The sequence below is a fragment of the Mustela nigripes genome, chromosome 7 (genome assembly GCF_022355385.1).
Source record: "Mustela nigripes isolate SB6536 chromosome 7, MUSNIG.SB6536, whole genome shotgun sequence".
Taxonomy (NCBI): domain Eukaryota; kingdom Metazoa; phylum Chordata; class Mammalia; order Carnivora; family Mustelidae; genus Mustela; species Mustela nigripes.
The window spans coordinates 26,908,235-26,934,206 of NC_081563.1; the positions used below are offsets into that span (position 1 = coordinate 26,908,235).

At 41.9% G+C, this 25,972-nt stretch overlaps 1 protein-coding gene across 4 annotated transcripts in view; it reads right to left on the bottom strand.

The window, feature by feature from the left end:
• Nucleotides 1–25,972, bottom strand: part of CRIM1 (cysteine rich transmembrane BMP regulator 1) — a 189,751-nt gene that overhangs the window by 39,663 nt on the left and 124,116 nt on the right. For all 4 annotated transcript variants that reach the window (XM_059405431.1, XM_059405432.1, XM_059405433.1 and 1 more), the window contains 3 exons: nucleotides 11,838–11,966; nucleotides 3,774–3,930; nucleotides 579–700 (listed from right to left, as the gene is read on the bottom strand). In XM_059405431.1, the coding sequence (XP_059261414.1) occupies nucleotides 579–700; nucleotides 3,774–3,930; nucleotides 11,838–11,966 (408 nt within the window). The remainder of the gene's footprint in view (nucleotides 1–578; nucleotides 701–3,773; nucleotides 3,931–11,837; nucleotides 11,967–25,972) is intronic.

The following is a 25,972-nucleotide window of genomic DNA, read 5'->3' on the forward strand; positions in this document are numbered from 1 at the left end:
AGCTGGGGTAAGAGCAGAAATGGCACTCAGGGTGCACGCTCGAGGGGCCTCAGGGATGTCTTGAACAGGAAGACCCAGACAAAATGTATGCCCGGGATTTGTGCGTATGTGGAGACGGAGGCTGGCATGTGCTCATTCAAAAGTTTAAATTCTCATGGAAAATGGAGTTACCAGAAAATAGACAAGCAGGCTGCTTAGCCACGCCCGCCTTCAGCCCCACCAAGGGCTCTCTGTGGTTATCAACTGTATCCAGCTGCTGCCAGACAGAAGCAGCTGTGGAGGGTCAAGGTAAAGGTGCTCTAGGCTAATGTTCCTAAAATGGGTAAAACTGAAGAACTAAGAAGTCATTCATTTGGTCAAATGTGCTTGTCTGTCACATGCTTGCTTTAAATTCTACTCTGAGCTCTTATACCAATGAGATGGAAAGAAAAGGGATGGGCCCACAGAGAATGACATTTGTGTCTGAGCAGACAACTGTCACTGAACCAGTCTCATTTACATGATGTCCTCTGTTCTCTGTGTCTGAGCCCTGGCTGCTCTGAGGAGGGAAGGGGGGGAGGGTCATGGTTCGCACTTACCTCTGCACTTGCAGAGAAGGCAGCCGTGACTGTCCTGCTGGAAACCCAGGGGGCAGATTTTACTGCATGGGAGCTCCGGGCATTTCTTGCAGCGACAGATGTCACAGCCATGCTTATTCTTCCTGGGTAATTAAAATGTCAGAGGTCAGAAAATCCGAGTCTCAAGTGATGATCAAGCGCTCAGACCAAGGATCGTCGAAGGGATGCTACTATTAAGCAGAATGACTTGACTTAGGCTCTCAAAAACTTGTGGAGTGATGTGTAATTAGCTCTCCATGGCCATGACCACCACCCTCCTGTGGCCAAGGTTTAGAATTGCCCAAGGAGCGATGTGATTCTGGGCTGTGACTCTCGGAGCCTCAAAGACATGACTGTTGTTTTAATTAGGAAAAGTAGTACCGTAATATAAAAAAGATGAATGCGTAACTCCATGAATGGGACGGCGAAGGGCAGACTGTTGGTCAATGCTGGGACAGCACGGGGGCCAAAGTCCTCCTTTTGTCAGGGTAAGCCTGCCTCACATGACCACAATCTTGGAGAAATTTCAGACACTAGTAGAAATATATTTTTTTAAGATTTAAGATATTTATTTGAAAGAGAGAAAGCAAGAGAGCAAGCAGAACAGGGGAAGGTGCAGAAGGACAAGCAGATACCCTGCTGCTGCGGGGCTCCATCCCACGACCCCGGGGATCATGACCTGAGCTGAAATTAGATATTTAACCAACTGAGCCACCCAGGTGCCCCGCCAGTAGCAGTACCGATGAGCACTTTACTGACCTCAGAGCAGACAGGAGAACCTGAGGCTCCACAGACCTGGGAACGCTAGACCAAGACTAATAAAGAATAAAAGCTCTGAGAAGCCCTGCAATCAAAGTACACTCATGATCTCACGAGCTGGGAAGGAGTTGATCAGCCGAACAGCGCTCTGGACACAGGGTATAAAGAAGCACGTGGGATAAAAGGCTGCGCTTTAATAAACCGCACTGCCTCAATTTTGTGACTGGAAAGAGGATGTTAAATAAATAAATATGTGTTCATGAAATACATCACAGTAGTTCAAGTGAAGATTTTTTTGGAAAAAAAAAAAATTCTTAACAAACATTCCTTCTTTTCTGTAAAAGGAGAATGTCCCTGTCTGTTACAGAGGCGCTTACTCTGGGTCCTGTCCACCAGCCGCTGGACGGAGTCTTCTCCTAGACTCCGCATCTCCTCTGCAGGTTTTGCCCTAGTTGGCTTACTTAGGCCTCAGACAAGAAGGAGTTACTCTATTTACCCTGTGATTTCATCCCAAGTAGCCCCAAGTGGCAACAGTGGTGTTCAACTACACACACACACACACACACACACACACACACACACACAGCCCTGTTCTTTTTCATCTTGGATAAATCAAGAGACTCTGAGAGGAGACAGCTCTATGGGAAACCCTTGGTATACCACTGTCCAAGTGACAATTAAACCACAATCTGCTAGATGAAATGAGAGCTGAGTGCTAGCATCTATATACTTAGGTCAACATGATGAGAAGAGCAAATTAAATGAATTATTCATACTCATGACAGGTAAGTCATTTTTAAGGTCTTTCAAGGCTTTACCTGATTTGTTGTTCATTCCTTTAGATACCCCTCCACCTGTCCACCCACCCCTTCTGGAAGGCTGCACACACAGAGGGACAGTCCACTCAGCAGGTATGGGTAAGGGGCACAGAAGGCTGCCTTCATCCCAACACTCCCATATGGTGTCTGGCCAACATTTCTCCTTCAGACGCTGTCCTTGAAACACATTCTAGCCGATAAAGTCCTCATTTGTCTGTGGTGGTGGTCTACCTGGTCCTCCTGAATGTGCTCACCGGCAGGAACATGACACGGACTCCACAGTCCTCTAAGGGATTGCTCTCCAAGGTGAAGGTTGGATTTGAAACTTGATTCTGAGCTGTCGTAATACTGCAGCAGGTGGTTATAGTTATTCTTACTATAACAATACTTTATTGTATGTTAGAAGTGAAGCTAAGAAATAATTATACTTTTACTGGTATCATAGTCATATTTTAGGATTAAGAGCAATGACGGTTTATTAATTTGGGGACATTTTAAGGATAGTGAACATTCTCCATTTATCCCAAAATTAGAGTAAAGATTCCCCAATCCCCGCTAAACTGAATTCCTAAGAGGAACCATAAAAATGGTAACTTAAAGACGGCAGGGATGAGATGATGAATCTACATTCTTCATAATTACTAGCATTACACAAATATATTAAAAATTGGAAAGGCAGATGGGCGCCTCGGTGGCTCTGTCGGTTAAGTGGCTGGCTGACTCTTGATTTTGGGTCAGGTCATGATCTCAGGGTCGTGAGATGAAGCCCCGCGTTAGGCTCCGCATTCAGCGGGGAGTCTGCCTGAGGATTCTCCCTCTCCCTCTGACCCGCTCCCTGCCTCTGCGCGCATGCGTGTGCCTTTCTCTCTGTCTCTCAAATAAATAAATAAATCTTTAAGGAAAAAAACTGATAAAGCAAGATTATGAAAGACAATTTTTTAAGGAACTATCTTAATACAAAGGCAGAAATAGATGTTAGTACAGACTCCAAACAAATGTGAACTGCCTTTCCCCCCTGGAATAATTTAGATTTTCAATGGGGTTTGGCTCAACAAAGAATTTTTGAAAATATAACACAAGTTCTTATCTCTAAGGAAAAACATAAAAGGCACTGCTACATGAAGAAACAGGTATTACAGACCAGACCCAGGATCAGACAGGGAGGTGCGGCAAATAAGCATGTTCCGCACGGCCACTGAGTGGCCGTCCGCTGATTTAAAAGTACACATTAGTAAGTAAATTACTGCCCTACAGTCACTGGGACAGTGATGAAAAGTTGCGGCACGGGCAATACTTGGGTCTCGTGACAATTCCATTGCCCCAGGCCCTGTCCAAAGGCCCCTGCCATGAGGAAGTCTCACAGAAGAGGCCCAGAGGACAGTGGCAGAACGAGTCTCTGGCCCACTCTCATCAAAGAGTAAGAGTACGACCCGCCCCTCGCTGCTCTCTGACTCACTGAACAAAGGAGCACAGGTCTTCTGGACTCCACACATCCCTGATCCCGTCACACACGCACGAGACAATTAACAAAAATAAGTTTGGACGTTTCCTCAAGTTACGGATGATTAAGAAGGGAGCTTCTGGGTCAGGAAGTACTTACAGGTATCCAAACGGACAATGCTTGTCACAGATTATGGGTCTGCACTTCTTGGGCCGTGGGCGGCACTGACAGATCTCACAGTTGTGGGCATCGGTCAGGAAACCGAAAGGGCAGTCCAAGGTACAGCCTCGCTTGAGGCCCGAGCACAGCTCCTCCCCTGTGAAGAGAGGCGGAGGGTGTGAGGTGCTGGTGAACTTGTGGACACGTCGGGTCCTGCCCCTAGTCTTCCGGTCCTCTTCCGCAGACGCGAATGCTAGCCGGGACTGTACTAGCCTACATTATATGCTAGACAGTATACTGGATTGCACTATGGCATGAGGAATGCTCAAAAGTTATGGAGCCGCCATTCCATGGTAATCCCAACGTAACTCCACGTCTTGGTACTAGTCCAGAATCCAGAAAATAAAGCCCAGAAAAATAGATTTCTGAAGTGTATCTCCATCTGGTGTTCAAGAGCAGGCTGGTAATGACAATCGGAGGTGTGGATGAGACAGAGTGCTGTTTTTTCACCAAACTTGCTCTTATGAGTTCCTCAAACTACTGATCACCATTTACTGTTAAAATGTGAGAGTTAGACACTTACACCCCAACAGCATTATATATTTTGCTCCTACTAAACACTCAGGATAAAACACATTCTTCACTGTTCACACAATGTTTTCTCTTAGGAGTTTTACATATGATCCTGGGACACTGCACATTGTATGCGGCCTAAAGCATTTCTTTAAAGAGAAACAAGTCTAACAACATGATACAAAATGAAACAGTCAGTGTTTCATTTTGATATCCACCGCCCTACGAACAGCACTTCTTTGGATAGGCCTAATTGACTAAAAAGTGTTATGTGCCAAAACGTCTACGTTAAACTTTATCCACTATCTGAAATGTTCAAACTCTCCACTCCTAGCAGAGTTTGGCGTGATGTGTGTCCTGTTAGTGAGCAGTAACATTATTTTAGAATTTAAACAAGGCGGGGGGCGGGGGAGCTACAGTGGCAGGTGAAAGGAAGTACTAGAGAGATCAGCTTCACCAATGTCTTCTAGGAAGATTTCCGAAGGTGTGAGGTAGGGCTCTGCAAGGTGATGTAGGGAACACAAACGTTCAGGTGAGAGAAGCATGCGGGAATTTTTTAGCATTATGACTTTACTGAGATCTAAAAATGCTTCCTAATCTATGGGGGAGAATTACCACTGAAGAGAAAGTGATAAGTAACGGCAAAGTACACAGCCTGTGCGTCAGTCAGCGGACAGCAGCTATGCAGTCAACTCTGTTTACTCTGGAGAAAAAGTGCTGTTAGCTTCGTGCCGAAGCAACCTGTGGCCTGTCTGCATTGAATGCAGAGTCTGGAAGTCAATCAAAGGTAAAGTTTGACACCGCGACGGCAATCGTGTGGCAATGTTTGGTGACTGCTCTGCATGGGCCGGCAAGGTGGGAAGAAGAGACTATTTTTGTCAGAATAACCAATCTGTTTTATCTGGGTGCCCTTAAAGCGTTTATGCTGTAAATAATGCATGTTACTAAGAAAAAGAAAACGCACGTATCCCCTCCACACGCAAACCTTGTTTATCATCTAAAATTAGACCCTGAACTACAATTAATAGGTGAGATGGGTTCAGGGTTTGCACAAATATTTTAAGAGAGCATCTTTTTGTGAATCTTAGCTGGCAATACACAAACATTTAATCTGCTATCTTTTAGAGAGGAAAATGTGATTTATGGCATAATTTTCTACTCTGTCCTGATCATAAACCTTTCATTACACATATTTAATATAACCCTGTGGGTCTGTATCACACTGCGAAGCAACTAATTACTAATTTGCAACCTTAAAAGCAAACTTCTAAATGGCTCATTTAAAAATTTGTAATTATAGGGCTTGAAAGGTCATCAGTTTTCCTTTCTTTCCGTCATTAAGGGATGATGAAGGAGGGAGAAGACCTTCACAGCCACCTTTTTTCCTCTGACACTGAATTCAAAGTTGTAAGCCGATTTCTCTATTCCATGAATTTTTAAGTCACAACACTGTGGACTGGGCCTGTCTCCGTTCTATTCCCTATCAGAAGAGGGCTCTGGGGTAGGGCCTTATTTTCTTCCTTTATACAGCCTATGTGCCATCACGGTGTTTAGCTTGGAATGAACGTTCAATAAACATTTGCTGAATGAATGAATTGATCAAGGTTCCTGCTATTCACTCCTCCACTCTGGAGGCTGCCATAGAAAGAGAAAAACAACAAAATGGAAAAACTTACTCTGCTAGTACTTAAAATCTTCGAAAACACTGGCACCTGCTACACATCTCAAAATACCATATTCTAACTCAGAAAGGAAGAATATTAAAGACTATAAGGTGGTCCTAGGTCCATGTATCAATTACGGATTTTTCTTAATAAATGTATCATTTCAATGATAAATGTATCATCGAGGCAAACCTTTACATAAAGAGCAGAACCAAGCAGAAATACTTTATTTATAGGTGAGTGGGGTTTTAATAAGTTTGTCTGAGGAGCTTTAGCACACCACTCAAGGTAGCAAGAAAGAAAGAACGGTGGCCTTACGTTCAGAATTTTTTAGCATTATGACTTTACTGAGATCTAAAAATGCTTCCTAATCTATGGGGGAGAATTACCACTGAAGAGAAAGTGATAAGTAACGGCAAAGTACACAGCCTGTGCGTCAGTCAGTGGACAGCAGCTATGCAGTCATCTCTGTTTACTCTGGAGAAAAAGTGCTGTTAGCTCCCGGGGCCAAAATATGACACAACTGTACCTGTCCTTCAGGTTAAGTGAGTACCACGTAACTACATTTGGAACCCAATGTGACAGTGTCCCTTCTCTGTCCATATTCGTGGACACTGGCAATTCCCACTAACCTGTTAGTCAGGAACACCACAAAGGTGCTGAGATGATTAAATAAAGAAATGCAACACTACAAATGCTTGTCCCAGTCTTGAATCTGGGCTTTAGTTATGACTTTGGCTCTGAGTCATCACGAAATGGAAGCCTGGAGTCTGCCTCCCTGTATTTGTTGCCGCAACCTTCCCTGGATGCCAGATTAAGATAAGTTTTTCATGAAAAGTAGGAAGGCTTCCTCTTCTGGCTCCCATTAATTTGCTATGCCTGCATCAGCTTCTAAATAAAAGCATTATTATAGAATTACAAAATGTTAAAACTGGAAGAGAAGTTAAAAATAATCCAGTCAAATCCACTTGATATAAAGTTGTAGAAAATAAGATGCCAAAAGATGGATGGCATTTAATTGATACAGATGTCACTTACTACATATAGTTCACACGGTAAGCTGAAGTGTAGCGTGTCTATTCAGTTAAAAAGTAATGTTATTAATAGCTTGTATCCACAAGTATTAGGTTACTAACAGTACACTGAAATGATTTTAGTTTTAACTTTTGTAGCTCTTGTACTTAAACGTCTTCTACCATATTTCTTTTTTTTTAAATTAAAGATTTTATTTATTTATATGACAGACAGAGATCATAAGTAGGCAGAGGTAGGCAGAGAGAGAGGAAGGGAAGCAGGCTCCCCTAAAAGCAGAGAGCCCGATGGTGGGGCTTGATCCCAGGAACCTGGGATCATGACCTGAGCAGAAGGCAGAGGCTTTAACCCACTGAGCCACCCAGGTACCCCTATCTTTCTATTCTTTATTCTAAATATGGGAAAATGAGTCAGGGATAATTTAAATTCTCTGTATGCCTTTGATGTATTACTTTGCGGGGCAGTGGTATAAGAATGTTGTTATTTGTTACAGGTTAAAGTAGCAAAGCTATGGTATGTTCACACAAGAGAATATTTTGTCCTACATCTTCCATTTATTTTTTGAAGGAGTTGTTAACACTGGGTTTTAATTTCAATATAAAAGTTTCGATCTAAAGTGGGTGTGTATAATATGCTTAAACCGCAATATCATTACAGTCTCTTATTAGTTGAAGATAAAGTCCATTTTTATCTTTTGCATATCCCTAAGTACATGGCATATGGTAGGCAGTCAACAAATGCTAGATGAAAAAAGGGTGAATGAATAATAAAGCAGTGAACAGGGGAGAAATTTCTATCTGTTGGGCAATGGTCTGATTTTAAGCAATCTTGATGCCTGTGGTTTATATAAACAAGGTCTAATCCCTAAGAGAAAAGTGAGGTATGGATGGTTAGGGCCACAGCATGTGAAATGGGTTTTGTTGGATGGATGCAAACAAAATTAAGACAAATTGAGTATTTCTCAAGTAGCTGCAATGGGAAAGAGAACACACTTATGCCATCTTTTAGTGCAAGGAAGTTTCCTTTTTCTAAAACTAGGTGAAAGAGAATGAGAATATCTGACAGTTAAAATTAAAAGGTAAAGGGGAAGTTGTTCGTGTGAGTGTCCTGAGAGGACAGGAAGAAGCAGAGGTGATATTTGGCGCAAAGGTGGGGAAGCCGGGGGCTTTCCAAATCAGCCAGCCTGCGCTGACTCAGAAGTGGATGGACTGGAAAACAGCGATCATTTTCTGTAAACAGAGTAACAATTACCATATGTTGGCTAGTAAAGCTAGTTTTGCATTCATTAGTTTACTCAGTCCTCAGAATAACCCATTAGTTAGGTATTATTATTTGCCCTTTACAGAGGAGGACACGGAGGCTCTGAGCGACTTGTCATGATCAGCGAGATGTGGCTCAGTCTCCTGCCGGAGCCTGGGAGGGAGTGAGGGGACAAACACTGATGGGGGTCTGACAACTAACAATCGGGGCAGTTTGGTTTACTGACTCCCCTCCTAAAGGTGTGGCTTCCAGAGGTGTCAGGTCACTAATGACACGGGAGTGAGAACAGACTGCTTGATGACCACACTTCTGTAGGATACAGACAAACCAACAATGCCACTTGGTGTTTAATTATGTCCTTAGGTACCAGGTGGCAGCAAGTGAGACGGCAAAAGACTAACCCGGTCAAGAATCTCAGTTTGATAAAATGGGTATGTGGTCAGAATGGCAAGAACACAGAAGGGGATCTTAAATAAGAATGATGTCCGATGGCGTCCCCAATTCTGATGGCTCCTTGCTCACTGGCTCAACCAACGCCTGCTAAGCACCCAGCAAGGCCCTGGGAAATGGGTCTGTTCCTTCCCACCTTTGGTGCGAACATGTGCCTGGATGAAAAAGACCAAAGCCTCCTTTTCACAGGATTTGTAAGTTACAGAATTTGACTTGAAATGGTGATATTTCATTAGTGTATTGCTTACAGGAGGACATCTTATACTGTATTCACGTTTGTGGCATGAACACCAAGTACAGGACCAAGAACTTGGCAGGTGCTCTATTACACGAGGCAGAAGAAGAAAGGAAGGAGGAGGGAAAGAAGAATAAGACCAGAGATCTAGCTTCCAACTAAGTAAAATCTGCACATAATGAACAGCCAATCAAGATTTCTATTAAAAAAACTGACAGGAGCACCTGGGTGGCTCAGTGGGTTAAGCCTCTGCCTTTGGCTCAGGTCATGGTCTCCGTGTCCTGGAATCGAGCCCCGCATCGGGCTCTTTGCTCAGCAGGGAGCCTGCTTCCCCCTCTCTCTCTGCCTGCCTCTCTGCCTACTTGTGATTTCTCTGTCAAATAAATAAAATCTTAAAAAAACAAAACAACAACAACAACAAAAAAACCCAAACCACTGACACAAAATGCAACAGTCTCCCGTACCTCTCTCTTATGGCAGGTTAATGAACTGTAGGTGCCAGGCAGTCAGTATACATGCACATTCCTGTCACAAAGCCGGAAGGCAACACGACTGCAAAGACAGGCAGAGCAGAACTGTCCTAACAGCCACCCTGCAAAAAGCCAGTGATCCACTTTTGACTCGCTTCAATGACAACTGGAGGAAAATCGTTTCTTTGGACTTAACTACAAAGGGCTCTTTGTCAAGTGCCAAAGCATATAAGCATAACCACGTGGTGAAAAAGTCCCTAACAGCAAAGCCCCGGTGAAGGTGGGAGGCGGGGGGATCAGGCGCGATGAAATCTGTATTTTTAGACTTCAAAAAGTTCAGAAAAAAATTCGGATATGCTCCCATGATCAGAGAGCTGTGTAGCTCAAGAGAGTTGAAAACTGTTAATATATAAACTCTTCACAATACAATACAAATTGTGTTGGTATCAAAACAACAACAACGAAGTTGGCCAGTTACACAGACATACGTGGATGCCAAGGCAGCTCCCTAACGAATTTAGTTTTCCAAACAGGACAGCCCCGATGCGTGAAGGCTTCTAGGACATTTAAAGATGGTAACCACCAGGGTCCCAACAACAGTTTTGTAAACTCCGTTTTAGCACCAACTCCAGAAGGCAGGCAGAGTGATGGGGACACGTGAATGGAAAAAACTCAATTACTCAACTCCTATTCAGTGTCTGTCTTCTTCATCAGAAGTATTCTTATAAAAGAAAGTGCTGGGTAATTAAGGTTAAGAGGACATAAAGCCTAAGATAACTAATAAATCAGAAAGTAAGCATCTATCTACATAAGTAATTCCAAGGCTCGGAGCCCAGGATAATTATATCCAGAGGCTCATGGGGAACCTGCTTATTATAGAAGCACTGTCTATGTTTGAGAGATCAGAGGGAACAAAGAGATTTCAGAAAACTCAAGGAGGCCACCAGATGTTAATTCAAAAGGGACAAAGGATTCCAAAGCTACAGAAACCAAGCTGGACATGCCCAACTGAAAGTTCTGCAGAAAGAACTGTTAAACATGTTGATTTGTGAGCAAGGAAAGCAATGACCGCCCAGGAGTCGCTGTAGGTTCATGAAGAACAAGCCGTGCCCCACTAACTTCATTTTATGTTTAAAATAGGGTTTCCGGCAAAAGAGTGCTACAAATACAGTGTGTTTTGATGCCAGAGAAGATACAGATGGGAGTGTTTCCAGACTTTCGTGTGGAGATGGAGCTGACATGTTGGCTGAGGGACCTCGCTGAGGGAGGCAGGATTACGCTTCATTCTGCAGGAAGGTCTTCTGTGCAATGGGGATCTGTCCTTGGTTCTGCACAACTTATTCTCCTTCAGTAGTTGGGGTGAGGATGTTCAAGTTATGCTTATCACATCATGAAGATTTGAAAACATTCCAAATAGTTGGAAAATGGTTTAAAATTCTCAGGATAATATCTTGTTTAATTTGGCCCTGTATTTGTATCATTAAAAAAAAATAAATATTCAAATACAGAACGAATGAAGAACCACCTACCAGCAGCTGATGTAAAAAGCACCTACACGTTCTGCAACTTGTAAACTCAGGATTGCCCCATAATGTGTAATTCAAAGTGCTAATGCAAACTTAGGCCACACCACAGCACTGCGCAAATCAGATCAAATTCTGAAGTATTCTGTTTGTTTCTGGGCCACACACTGACATAAAGATAGTGACGGTTTGTACGTACGTCAAAGATGGAAAGGAGAGTTGCAAAATGAACTTTAGAAAGTTCTAAAAACTAGGTAACGTAGCGTGCAGAATGGTGGAGAGGACTGAAGATGTTTATTCTAGCAGAAGAATCAGGGGGATTCAAAATCATTTTAAACATGAAGGGCAATTCATTCCCCCCCACAACCCCCCTGGGAGCAATGCAATGTACTCTGGCTAGAGTTTCAGAGGGCAGGGCCCGAGACATGATTGGAATTTACATGGAAGAGAGCTGGGATAAACAGTGTGAGGCACATTCTGAGAATTATGGCTGCCACACGTGGTATGTGACAGCCTCTGTGTGGGTGACCGCCTTGTCACTGGATGACCCCAACAATGGTGTCAGAGACAGCACTGACCGGGGGGTTAGGAAGACGTGTCCTCCACAGCCTGGGGGGCTGCCCCCGTGATGCAGCTGGACAGGAGGGAGTATCCGAATACAAGGAAGAATAAAGGAGCACCTCTTTCCCTCCAAATGACTACGTATTTGGGGGTGTTAGGTATAAATGTTCTTTTCTTCTTTCAGATTGCTAAGGGAATGTCATCAATAGGAATGAAAAAGATATTCAATCACATAATATGCTTTGACAGTACCCTATTAGGCCCAGAAAAAAAGGCACAATCTTCTGTATACTTACTGTTTTTGCACTGACAAGTTCGACAACCATTGTGATCAAGTTTGAAACCATAAAGGCACTCCTTCTCTGTCAGCGTACAGTTTGATAACTCCCCGCATGCAGGCGGATCAATTGTGATGTAGGTTGGTTCTAATAATAAAAAGAGAAAAAAAAAATCAATGAAACATATGATTACCTCTTAGACGCTATTCAATCTTTGAAATCCCACACTACAGTAAGTTGCCAAAAAAAAAAAAAATCAATAATATTCATCAAACCCTAAACTTTTATACTTTCCTAATGTTTTTAATCCCTGAAACAGAAAGATTTTTATTTAGGTTTTTGAAAATGCAAAAAACTCTTTTTCTTTATGTTTAAGCAATTTATTTATTTCTTGGTACCCTCCCATTATACTTCCCTGATGGTTACCACTATAGAAAGCAGACAGGAGAGGTTTAATCAACAACATGTAAATTGTTAACTATTCTTCTATTTCCTCTTGTGTTTTCTGCATTCACCTTCTGTAAAAATCAGGACATAGCTTCCAACTGTCAATTATCTCTCCATTTTGCAACTCTTCTGAAATCTGGATTTCCTATCTTCCAGGGGACACTCCTTCAATTATTACAGGTATGATGGATAATAGTGACTAGGAGCTCGGGGTCCAGGGCCAATGGGAGTGGCAGAGTCAGACACAAGCAGTCAGCAAGAAGAGCGAGCAGCCATTCTGGGAAGAAAAGCCTAGAGGACACCAACACCAAAGGTGATGCTTTACCTTCCCTGCCATGATAATAATGAAGATTTGTCCTGGCGATGAAAGTCATTACACACTTCTGTAAAGTGCATTATGGGTCCATATGTTTGCAATGCTCTTTAAAATGCCTCAAGCTCCGTCCCATTCCACGGAGATGAGTGCTCTCATTTTCCCCATTTTATGGATGAGGAAATCTAGGATTGCTCACTTGTCCCAGATTGTAGAGGTTAGCACGTGATGGACCCAAGACTCAAACCCGGCTCCAGGGTCGCCATCTTGGTTTCCATGCAGTACAAAGCCCATTGTAATGATCTCTGCTTTGCAGCTCAGATAGGCAACAACTTCTATGAGAAGGTGGTCAGGGTGTCATCAAAAAGGAACAGGGCCACTGACCTATTTTCTGTAGTTCTTTTTAACCAAAAGATACTATGAACTTCTTCAGAGGAAGCTGGTGCTCACAGTATCTTTGTGAAGAGCGAAGTACGGAATGTCTCTACCTATGTTTCCACAAATGGAAAATATGAGGTGCAGAGAGGCTGACTGGCTTATCTTAGTTTACATAGCAACCCAGTAGCAGGCTGGGAATAGAACAGAACAGAGGTTCCTAACCTCCTGTCCAACACTCTATCCATTAGTTCACACTGTCTTCTCTAGTTTCGTTTCCCGTTACCATGGAAGAGAGACTAAAATAAGTATTTTAGCTGCCACTGCTAAGATCAAGAGTTCTAAATTTTTATCCATCTGCTAAAAGAGGCCAATGATTCAGCTCTTCACAGGTAGTGGGCAACGATGACTTCCTCAAGAGATGCTTTGATAAGCATTCTCCCTGCAAAAATACGTATGAAGAGGGTGTAGCACATTCTCTATTTTTACTGCAACACAGTGTGAAGAACATCACCCTGAAATTTTGATGTGAACTTCCCGCCACTGTAAAATTTCTAATTTCCTTCCGCCACTCACGTATCCTTTCTGAAAGGTAACTATAAACATCAAAAAGTCATTTAAGTTTAGGCAAGTTTTATGATGCCGTGAATTAAACACAGCTGTGCCGCTTTCTGACATTCTTGTAAAATTTACTGTCAACATCTTTGGTTTTCGAACCTATATGGTCTTTCTTTTATCACCATTGTTATTAGTCACCCAAAATACTGATTCCATTTCAGCCTTCAGCCACAAGACAGCCAATGTTTTGTCAACATTAGTCCAACCACAAATGTCAGAACAGAGGACCTTCAAGTAATTATACTCTAGATTATCCCACAGAGAAAGGAGTTAGAGGTCTACGTGCTAGAGGTCTGAGGGCAAAGGTCAGGGCTGGATTCTGAAATCTGTGTTCATGCTTTAGGAAATGGCTATGGGTGAAGAAGTGTTGAGCACATCGACTTGGACCAAAACCTTGTGTTCTTACCTGACATTTAAGTTCATGAACGACTTTTGCCTTCAGAAAATGTATTATGGAAAAATATATTTGGGCAGATTACACCGATCCTGGGCATGCATAAAAATCATAAGGTAGTGAATTTTAGGGATTTGTTAGGAGGACAGTGCTGTAAATGCTACTTTTGATACTTATTTTGTTTAATGCATAAAATCAGAATGGTGATCTGTGGCTAGAAAGTCAGGGGAAAAAAAAAAAATGGGTGGCTTGAGGATCAGAACCACAACACTGACTTGAAAAGTCCCACGCCTTATCCAAACAGCTTCATCAGCTAAGGAGACAGTCACAGGCCTCCACCAAGCACACATTTCTCCAGGAGAGGAGATACACTGAGTCTGATTTCCCACAGCATTCAGGATGATAACTTTTGTTCAGTTTAACAAATGAAAAGAAAATGCAGAGAAGGGCTGTTTATTAGGTATTGGTAAATATTTCAGATAAGACAAGTCTTACTGGATGTCCTCCAAGTCTCAGATAACGTGTAGAAGGCAAGAACAAAAAACTATTTTGTATCTTTAAAATTATGTTTCCCCTTCATTTATGATACATTAGATGGAAGAAATTGGAAGCGTATACATTTCAAATTATGTCTCCCTCAATATTTAATATTAAAACACAAAAAAACCTCAACAAAACCATTTACTCACAAAAATTATCAATTACTCCAGAACTATTCAATTTCCCCTCAAGAGGTTGGCTGAACACAACAACGTTCACTGTGATATACTCAGTATAGTATTTTAACACTTGTCCTCTCATTTTATGACATTTAACAAATAAGTATTGTTCTCCTTTACAAGTACAAACTGGAACAAATTTTTACAAGCCTTTTGAGGGCAGTGATGCATGACTGGGGTGGGGTACTTACTGCCATTGTCCTAGGTCACTGGAGGAAATGCTGATCTGTAAGAGACACATCTGTAGACCATGAGCTGTCTAACATTTCATCTGAAGTCATGCATTGCATGCTAGTCCCTTCCATCATTCTCTCAACATTGTAGTGCCCAGTGTCCTACCCTGTGAGGCCCTCTCTGTATTTTGGTTAGATTCTCTAAGAACAACATGACAACAGGAATATGCAACTATAAACTATCTAGAAAAAGATCTGATATTATCATGAACGAACTGAGAGTCTGCTCTCAGTTCAAAACATTCACATGTAATCTCAGAAGTGGTCCTTTTACCAACATCACGGCAGTGTTTGGGGAAAGAAAGACCACTGCAATTCAATTTCTTCTTCCTAACAATGAACTCCAAAGTGAGAGACACATCTGATACCATCGTGAATTGGAGCATTTAAAAATCAATGTTACATTTAAGTCCTTACAGAGTAGTGACCAAAAGTTAGTTAGATTGTTTGCCAAGTTTCTATCCCAGGAAATTCTTGGGGTGGGAAGAGATAACTTTAAAGAATCTAAAATCATGGTATCATAATATGATTATTTCTAAAGCATATACATAAAGAAGCTCAAGGAAGTGTTGGTGACATGTGAGAAATGTGTGTGAGCTGCTTGTTCGAGTACCCTGAACAGCGTTTGTCGGGGACTGTGACTAGCTCACGCTTGGTCTGCGCAACGGTGTTCTGAACATGGAGAATATCCTGATGAGTCTTGGCCTGAACACCAGAAGATTCTCATGTAAATCCTGCATTTCTATGATCTTATATTACAAGGGATACTGAGAGGAAAGGCCAGAGAATACGTGCCTTTCTAAAAGGATGATGGTGATGTTGTGCCCTTGGCAGGTCTGGGGATTATCAGTTGAATGGAGGTCCTGCCAAGATGTCTGGAGACAAAGATGCATCTTGGTATACAATACCTGTTGCTTGGAGCAAAGAAAACTGTCTCCCTTCAAACTGGCCGGGGAGAGACGTGTTAGTGGGCCCCTTTCAAAGGAGAGAAATGGTCTCAGATCTCCTCATTTAGGAGATAGAGCAAATATTTTCACGAAGGTTGGCACCTGGCAAGGGGAAGTTCAGTGAGGTGCTGCCTACAGGATCAGCCTGGAATTCCACAACTTGTACTGAATCAGCTGAGGAATTAAAGAAATACCTTCATGTCCTCCAAAGGAAGAAGGCTTGAAACAGCAGGAATTCACTGTCTTTGGCTACAACTATTTCTAAAGGGAACCCTGGAACAGTGTCTTTGTGGAGAAGAATTCTAGAAATATTTGCTGAGCCTAGAAGCAATAAAGAACAGAAAAGGGTGTTTGCTACGTCTGCATCCAGTTTGCTTGCTGTCTCCTACCCCGCGTCTCAGTGGAGGACTGCTGCTCTCCTCAGGCCGCGGTCTTCCTGAGTGGTCTGCAAAGACTCTCTCTGAGCACCTGACGCTCTCCAGAAGGGCTCTTTTTACCAGAACCCTTGGGACCGGGTCTGGAGTGCAGGTGTTGGGCCACTGATTCTCATCCTACGCCTTAGAGAACAAAATGCAGGAAGGAGACCTAGCGTAACATGCAATAACATAAACACACCTTAACTTTTTATTTTACATTTATTTAAAATTTAGGGGTTACTATTTTTCATATCTTAGCCCAACAAAGCCCTTCCCAGTAAAAATCTTTCCAGGAAAACATTCATATTTTTCAAGATGTAGAGAGCCTCAGGAACTAAGTTTCTGAAGAACACCACCAATATTTTACATGGATGTTCGTGTATTTCCTAGAGTAAGTGTATCCATTCAATGGAGATGCTCAGGCCCTGTGGTCCCAGTTAATTTGATCAAGAGTACAAAGTTAAAAAAGAATAATTATTTTAACTCCAAGGCCATAGCACTAGATCGTAAAATCAGATATATTTGATTATTCAGGAGATATATATGTGTTACGCAAATCTAAACTCTCTACTGTCTTGCTTTTTGTTAATTTGTGGAAAATTCTCCCAAAACAAAGGGAAGTTGAAACCTAGTATAACCTTTAAAGACACTGACTTAAAGTTTTAATATCAGTCCTATTGTCATATCAGATAGTTTAACACATATGGGACAACAAAAGAACGAAAAGGAATGTAATCTGATCTTCAGTTATTTTAAAGTGTGTAATAGTAATGTGAATTTGCTCCTGAAATAATTTATATAATCACCAGTTTTTTTATTTTGAGGGGCTATAGCTTAAATGAACATGTTAATAGATGCTTTTAACTTGGGGTCTAATCTGTATCAATCCATTGAACTTCTGGTTTTGAAATAATGCATACAAAGTTTTTCTCATTACCTTGATTACTACAAGCTGTTTCTCTCCTGCAAATAATACTAATTATCTCCATTGAGAAAGGTGTGAAGCACTCTTTCTGATTAGCAACTCTGGGAAGGCTGACAGCCAATTAGTAGCTCTTGAGTATGGGTGGGTGACTCTGGAAAAGTACTTGTGGAAGACATCCAGAGTCATCCCTCCTGAGTCTGTCTAAAGCATGGCCTCCGACAGGGAGGTAATTAACTCTAGTTCCAGACTTCGACCATCTCTAGGGGTGCGGCCTCACCCTGCTGCGGCCCGGGTGTGCGCCTGGGCTGGGGGCCGGGCTGTGGGCAACAGCTGCCTACCAGCACCCAAGTCCCACTAGCATGCCCGAGTGTATACATGTGCGTGCCCACACACATACTAAGAGAAGTTTTTCTGGGAAAAAAACCTCACTATCTGCAAATTCTTAGAAAAGGTAGTTTTTTTTTTTTACATTTTATATTTCACAGTTTTTTACATTTTTACATTTTGCAGTTTTTTACATTTCTTTCATAAGTTAAAAAAATTTCAAGTAGAAGCGTAACAAGATACATGAAGATATCTGTATCTGATTTACCCCTGGCTTTTGGACTTTGATAATGGTTTGCATAAGGTTACATGGCTCTTCTCTGCAAATTCATAAGCCTGCTTACTCGACTGTTGAGAGACAGAGATGAACAATTACGTTCTCTTTTCAGTCCTAATTCAAGCATTCTCTTAAGATTCTTAAAAAATTATTGACTGATGAATTGATTGGCTGGTCTTGGCTAAGCTACGTGAATAGCTAATGAGTGGGAGAATTCCAAAGAGTCACTCACTTTCTAAGGCTAAATCTCTCAGGTCCTGGAGCCCAGTAGTTACTGTGCGCCTGGCCAGGACCATAAAACTGGAGATAAAGTTGGATAAGACAGAACCAAAGGAGATAACTTATCTGCTTTACTGTGTCTTCATATGTCATTCTGTTACCACAGTGGCTTTTCAAATGTGACCATAACTAGTCAGAAAACCATCCCAATAAATCACCAAATTGTCAACATAATTTCAGCTTGGGAAGAGAAGTACTATCAAGATGAAATTTTCCCAAATGAAGCTAGAGGGGAAACTATTCATGTAGATGATGAGAAGAGACAGACTGAGGATACAAAACTCCCCTAATCTGAAAGGTGGGGATTTCCATGGGGCATGGATGTGTATTTACAAAAGTCTCATGAAGTCATGGAAAAAAATCTACAGCTGGAGTTTTCAAATTCTTTCTGCCATTACATACTTAGTGATCCTTTTTTCCTTTGTATATACTTCTCATAACAACACCTACATCCTTGTAGTTTTTAAAGTACTTATCACAGAGCAGTTTCTTTATTTTAAGATGAATGGTGTGAAAATGTCCCCAAGATCTGTATTATTTTATGGTCAGATAGAGAAATGACCACATATTTACTTTAGACTTATTTATTAACTTTGTATGCTTTTTCCAAGGAACTTGGCTGTTCCAGTTATTTTTCTTCCTTTACCAATCTCATATTTAATAGGAAAAGATAGTAGTAGGATTCTGAGGTTATTGTTAAAAAGACCACAAAAGACAAATTAAATTTTTTTATAGAGAAGATGTCTTTTTCCAAGAATTCAGCTTGAGAGCTTTCACAAAATGACTGGACTCCAACAATAATTTGGATCTTTTAAACTTGTCTTATGTTTTATTATTATATTATTTTTATTGTTCATTTTCCTAGAGGACGGATCTTGGCAATCATTACCCAGAAATAATGGGTCATATTTATAAATACATTTGTATATGTGTTTAGGAGCTGTCTTGAACTGGGGTGTGTCAGGTGGTCAGAATTTTGGTATCTCAGCCCAACCCTCTGGAAAATGGCTGAGGACCAGAGAGGAAAAGTCCCTGTGTTAGGAACAATTGTTTATTCATGGTTTAGAACCTCAGCACTAAGCCTAGTACTTGGCCCACAGTCATGCTAAATGAATGAATAAAGAAGAACAAAGATGCCTGAGCACGGAAAGTCAGGGCACACTTTTTTGATGAAGAAGGGCTCCCATTCAGTATTGTCCTCAACAGGCTCAATCTCTAATTTCCTACCTTCTGGAGGACTGGACAGCAAGTCCCTTAGGATTCTCATTGCTGCAGCAGTCCCTTACACATAGTGCATGCTCAATAAATGAGCTTCTCTCGAGCAGCAAGCTAGCTCAGAAGGCTGCTGTGAACCAGACTCTCTTAAAAGTCCCCAAACCCAAGCACTCTCTGTGAGAAACCCCGTGATGACACTCAGCTGCCTAAAGTAGGTGAAGTTGTGATCTGGATCTTTGGCTCGAGAAGGCAGGCAAGTGGCAAAGCATTGTACGTCTCCCTCAAAATTCTTCTTCTTTTTTTTTTAAGATTTTATTTATTTATTTGACAGAGATCACAAGTACAGAGAGAGTGAGGCAGAGAGGGGTGTGGGGGGAGCAGGCTCCCCACTGAGCAGAGAGCCCGGTGTGGGGCTCGATCCCAGGACCCTGAGACCATGACCTGAGCCAAAGGCAGAGGCTTAACCCACTGAGCCACCTAGGAGCCAGAGGCTTAACCCACTGAGCCACCTAGGTGCCTCAACCCCCTCAAAATTCTTAATGTAAAATCTGACACCCCAAATTTCAGTTATGTGGGGAATTCACTTCTATGACTATCTCAACTCACCCACGGTGCCGTATGAATAAAGCGTTATCATAATGGTCCTGAAAAGAGCTGGGCGCGCACTCAGTTCAGCAACACAACTCGCAGGGGATGAAGAATGGGCACTCTTGCCGAGTGCTCAGCAAATTTACCTTGCAATGGAAACAAAGGTCAGCCAGAATCAGAAGGAGAAAAGGGATGAGTCGAACACCGGAATGCAAACGAGCACTGATGATGTCATCTCAGGGCCCGGCAGCTGGAGCCCACTTACTTTCCTCAGGGGGGACATGAGTGCCACTGGTCAGGACCCAGCGCCTGGAGAGACGAGCCTGGGCAGAGGGCGACCGCATGAGCAAAGAGACAGCCAGGGAGAGCACATCACATGTCCTTGGGTGGGGCCCGTATCCCTGGGCAGCCTCAACGTGCTTTCCTGGAGGTCAAACAGCAAGGTCCAAATTCCTGAGCCAGATGGAGGCTCAGGAAAACTAGCAGGATCAAAGGTTGCCACGACGGTAACTGGGTCTCTGCATTCAGAACAGAGCCAGGAGCAAGAATGGCTTCTGAATCTGAGCCATGATGGTCAAGCACTTCCACATTCACCAACTTACCTTCCTCAGCCTCTCCCTTCTCACAATGGGGGTCTGAAGAGGAGCAATGCCAAGGACATGGACTTGCAGTCAGGAGATTTAGCCGGAGTCGCTCTTCTCTCACTATCTCACATGTGGTGCTGAACCTCTTTGGGCTTCTATAAAATGGGAATATCCACTATTCCAATGTCACTGTATCACTGTGAGGCTCAAATCAGATCATAAAGAGGGGATGACAAACTCTAGGTGTTCCGTGGATATTACTTGTTGCTAGAACTGCCGTTCCATCCTGCCTGTTTTGGAGCTTGACCTGGTCTCCGAAGATGGCTGAGTACATGAATTATGTGCCCTTTTGCAGGCCTTCAATGTTTAGCTGATAAATGGTATGGCCACAGCTTTGGCATTCTGAACCCTGTCCATTGTACCCTAAGCATCCTTTTCTATCTCCAGTGATAACATGAAAAGCATCTAGGATGTGGGTTGGTCCATGACATCCTTTCATATGGTCTGGTAAGCTTTGGAGCGTGTTAGTGACCAGCCACTGGCGCCTTTCACATTTGCTGAGTGGCAGTCTGATATCATTGTTCCACATTTTGACTGTGTCCATGATGTCGCGAAGAGAACAGAAATCTCTTCATAATCAGCTTATCCAGTGTGAGTGGAGACAATTGTCCTGTGTGCCTGGTTGACCCCGTTCTTCCTCCCTCATGATGGGGGCCTTGCTGGATCTTTGGGGAGGAGGGCAAACGCATTACATTAAAATAAATAATATTTTGGTAGCTTTGCCAGTAGTTCTGCTACTCTCCCGTTGCAAGAGGATGCAGAAGACCCATCTCTAAAAGCTGTCTTTGATGAGCAGATCCTAGTTTCAGACGTGGGACTGAATAAGACTTATGTCAACAGTAAGAGACAGTTCAACTGGTACTTTCTTAACAACAATACTGGGGGTATCTCTTTCAAATAATAGAACAAGCTCAGTTGAGCATCCCTACTGAATTAATCTGGCCTAAAATCTCTGTCTGATCTTTCCAAAACTTAGTTCCCAGAAAGGATAAAAGAGTCATGATCTTGAAAAGATCTGAACGTGCCGATCCCTCTCAATTTACGAGGCCAATGGCCATCGCAAATGGTTTATTATCATTGCTAAGCATTTTTTAGATGAAATTTTTAATAAAATAGAGACTCCCTGGATTGTTTTAGAAAGTGAGCTAATGTGCAGGGCAACAGCTTTCTAATGAAGGTGAAAAAGAAGAGCACCATATCTTGTCTTCCTACTGATGGCCAAGGTAATAGCATCAGGACCAAATAAATACAAGGCACAGGCATAAGCTAATGGCAGGTGCCAAATATCTCAACAAACATTAAATATACCTTCTTGCTTGATTCCAAAGCAGATCCAAAGCAGCCTCAAATTATTATCATGCATGTACACTTTTTTAAAGTGAGGAAACCAGGGCCAGCTAAATTTTAAGTAGAAAAGAATTCACGGCAGCCAGTAAGGAGGCCAGCACCGGAGTGCATGCCGTGAGGTCCTGGCAGGTTGGGGACATGGCTCACAGACTCCGCTCTCAGTCTGCTCCAGCTGCCAAGGTGAAAAGCCAAATCTAGAGGGGCTCAGCGCTGGGAGGCTCCCCAGGGACCAAGAACTTGTTGGCCTATGAACTTTCTTGGGGATTCCTGACTATGTTTCTCAGCGGAGCAGCACAGTAAGAGCTAGAGCCTTGTCCTGAATCTTATTTTCGATTGGTGACCAGCATTAAATTCTGTGGTCTCCAGTGGCCTGGCCACCTGAATTGGGCTCTGTTTCAAACAAATATGATAAATCCAGGTATGAAAGTAAAATTCACTCAGCGTGTAAATAGATATTCTGTAGATAAAAACGTTAAGTACAAATATGGTCTAACTGCTAATAATTCAACTCAAATTTAAAAAAGAAAATGCCACGGAATCATTATCGCCTTGTGTTTTGGACAAATTTCAAAAAAACACTCAACGTTCATTACCCCTTATTACCTACTGAATTTCTCTCAAACTGATGGTAGGACCCTTGGACCAAGATGGACCAAGATGTGGCAGTGCTGGGCCCCTGGTGACAGATACCCCAGTGTGCATGGGGTACATCGGTGTGATCCCGCTCCCTGCCCCCTCAGCAGCTACCTCTAATGGAAGATCCACAAATGGCCAAGAGACACTTTTCGGCAGACATTTTCTTTTTTTTTTTTTTTAAAGATTTTATTTATTTATTTGACAGACAGAGATCACAAGTAGGCAGAGAAGCAGGCAGAGAGAGAGGAGGAAGCAGGCTCCCTGCTGAGCAGAGAGCCCGATGCGGGACTCGATCCCAGGACCCTGAGATCATGACCTGAGCCGAAGGCAGCGGCTTAACCCACTGAGCCACCCAGGCGCCCCTCGGCAGACATTTTCATTCTTGCAGGTTTTTTTTTTTTTTAAACAATAATACTGTAGCAGACATTTTATACACTTGAGTGACATTTTATCTTCAATAATCAGACAGACACAGCATAGAAAATACTTCTAAAGAGGGCCTCTAAAACAATTCACTAGGTTACAGTCTCTGAAGCTGACCCTCATGTATTAAATAATGGGACATCATTTTGTTCTTATAAGATCAACTAAAGACCATAGACTGAAACGGTTTAAAACGATACCACCAGAAGTGGAGTTAGAAAGCTAGGATATTAAAAACAAATCATGTAGGAAGCAGTACTCCTCTTAAAAGAGTTATTTCTATAGGGAAATTATTTTAGTCTAATTCGAAAATATATTTGAATGGAGAACTTCACGAAAATGTTGTAATACATGGCCACTTAAATAAATGCTTCTAGCCCGTAGAAGTCATAAAAAATACTATGCCATAAGTGAATTGATATTTTTTTTAAAATAAACACACCAGGAGTTATACTTACAAGTAAGTGTTATTGCTAAAAGCACTCACTTTCAGAGGCTATATGCTTGTGCTAAAATGCTTTTCATGTTAAAATTCTATTCGAAACTCCTCTTTGCAGTTGCTTTTCAGAGCAAATTACTATGTCATAGAAGATAATGTGCCTTTATTTTACTGTCCCTTTTTGCTTCCTCTGAACGACTTTACCAAGCTAGATCATCCACTTTTTTTCACTAGACCTTGTACGTGAGTGACTCTGGCTGTTTCCTAGAGTCTGATAAACCCTGAAAGTCAGGGGTCTGCCAAGCTAAGGGCGTTCAAAAGGATAGGCCACAGGCTCCGACACCAGTTTCCACAGAGAAATCCCAAAAATATTTGGAACGACTGTAGTTCTGCAGGAAATTGTGCAGTTTTCCCAGAGAACTATTTTGAAAGGAAAACACTTCACTTAGATATGTAAATCTTGCTATGTCTAAAAATAATTTTGCTACTTGATCACTGGACCTTGTATGGGTATCAACAAACATGCTTCCTATGAAAAGGGCTGTCATGTGCTTTAAAACGAGTGTGTTGAGACAGATCCATTGTCTAGAACGGAGGTCAGCAGTGAAAGGAGAGGAAGCTGAGGGGTCTAAAATCGGACAGTCTAAAGAGCGCCATGGTTAGGTAAAGCAGAAAATCTCTGAAAAGTTAGACAATGTGATTACTAGTTAAAATGTTAAATTCTAACAAGCTGACAAATGCTAAAAGAAAACCAATTCTGCTACTTCTGGGTCAATGCCTGTACCATAAAGAAAACGGAATCTTTCTCTTTTAAACGTCCAAGAGCCTTTTCTGAAGGGCATGTTTCTTAATAACCTTCATTAACTTCTGTTTGGTTGCCTAAGAGTTGTCTCTTATCCAAAAAAAGTTTAACACAGTCTCAGTAGAGATTGTGTTTATTTAAGCTTGTTGGAAAAACATTCCTATCATTTCAAGAATGACTAAATATTTTTCATTCACATAGTTAGCATTCCAGACTATGTTTTCCTGCCTCTGTTGATTAGATGAAAATTAGCAGGCCCAAGTCTGAACTATAAGATTCAATTATTATCTACGTAGGAAAATTAGTGGACACCTATCAGTAGTGCCCTTTTAGGTAAGGGAAGTGGACAGCAGGAGAAATAAAGAGCAGCCTGCCCCTCGCAGGCCACATCCACAGGAAAATGCTTAATAGCCAGGACGACGGGAAACTGTAACTTCAGAGGCAGAGGTTTTTCTAATAATGGGTTTCACAAGATGTTCTCAATAATAACATTCTCATGGTATTCGAAATATCTAAAGCTATTGTAAATGACTGGAGAAAATAAAAATATCATGAAATTCATCCAAGAAAAATTTTTGATGCTTTAGGTTAAATACCTACCTAGGTTAACACACAGGCTTCTGCTATGCATTTGTGACCCAACACAGGACCTTATTTGGACAAGCTAAAAAATAGACCGTGCTGTATTTTAATTCCCATTTATGGAGCGGGTTTCCAGGACACTTAGAGTTAAAGGATGAAACAGCATGCCTAACAGTCTTTGAGATATTATGAGTATTTTATTATTCTTGGCCTACTAAAAATAGCACTGAAACAATACCACCCATAAACTGATTTTTGATCCCTGTTTGATGTACCAGAGTGTTAATATCATGTGACCTTGCGGCGTCTTTGACTTCACAGCCTCTTGGGTCAGCCAAACTATGTTTGACTCCTTGCCACAGAAGCAGTAGCTTAATCATTTGAGATACTGTTCAGTGAGGAAGTATTATGGGCAGGGCTGGAAACATTTTTTCTAGTTTTAAGGAATTCCCACCCAGATATGTGCCTGGTACAGACTTTTCTGGCAGCCCAGTAAAAATTTCATTTGAAGGGCGGCTTGATTCAAATGATATCATCAGCATTTATGGGAAGGAATAGGGTGTTTCTATAAAATGAGGTCTCAGGAGAAGGACGACAGTATGTCTGACCGCTGACAGCCCTCCAGCCCTCCAGAGGTACTCAGCATTCGCTCTATTCTGTGAGCTGTTGTTGAAGTGGCTTACTCAAGCCACACAGGTCAAGAAAAGCCTCATGTTCTTCAGCATTGTCCCAAGTAGGATCAGGATTACCCAAGTAAGAGATCCGAGAAAGCCAGGTGCCGGGAAGAAAGATGGTTGATTGTCTGGTTCAATCACATTCTGTCCTAAATCCAGAGATTCAGGAAGAATCAATGCACAGGGAATCTTTTATTCTTCTACAGAGTTGGCTTAGACAGTCTGAAACTACATTCAGTTTCATAAAATAACTCAATGAATAGCACTTATTTCCAGCTTTTATTATGGAAATTAAAAAAAATACTGAAGCAGATAAAACAATATGACAGACCTTTATATACCCATTATCTAGCTTTGATAAGCTACAAATAACTCTGATTTCCTGAGATGGGAAATAAATTTGCTTTTGTTTCAGAGAAAGAGAACTAGTAGAAAGAAACTAGCTGTCTGCCCAACCACAAGCATGGAATTTATTTACTGGTAACCTAAGTAGTGATGCTGAATATTACCTTATTAAATATTACCCACGTTGTTTC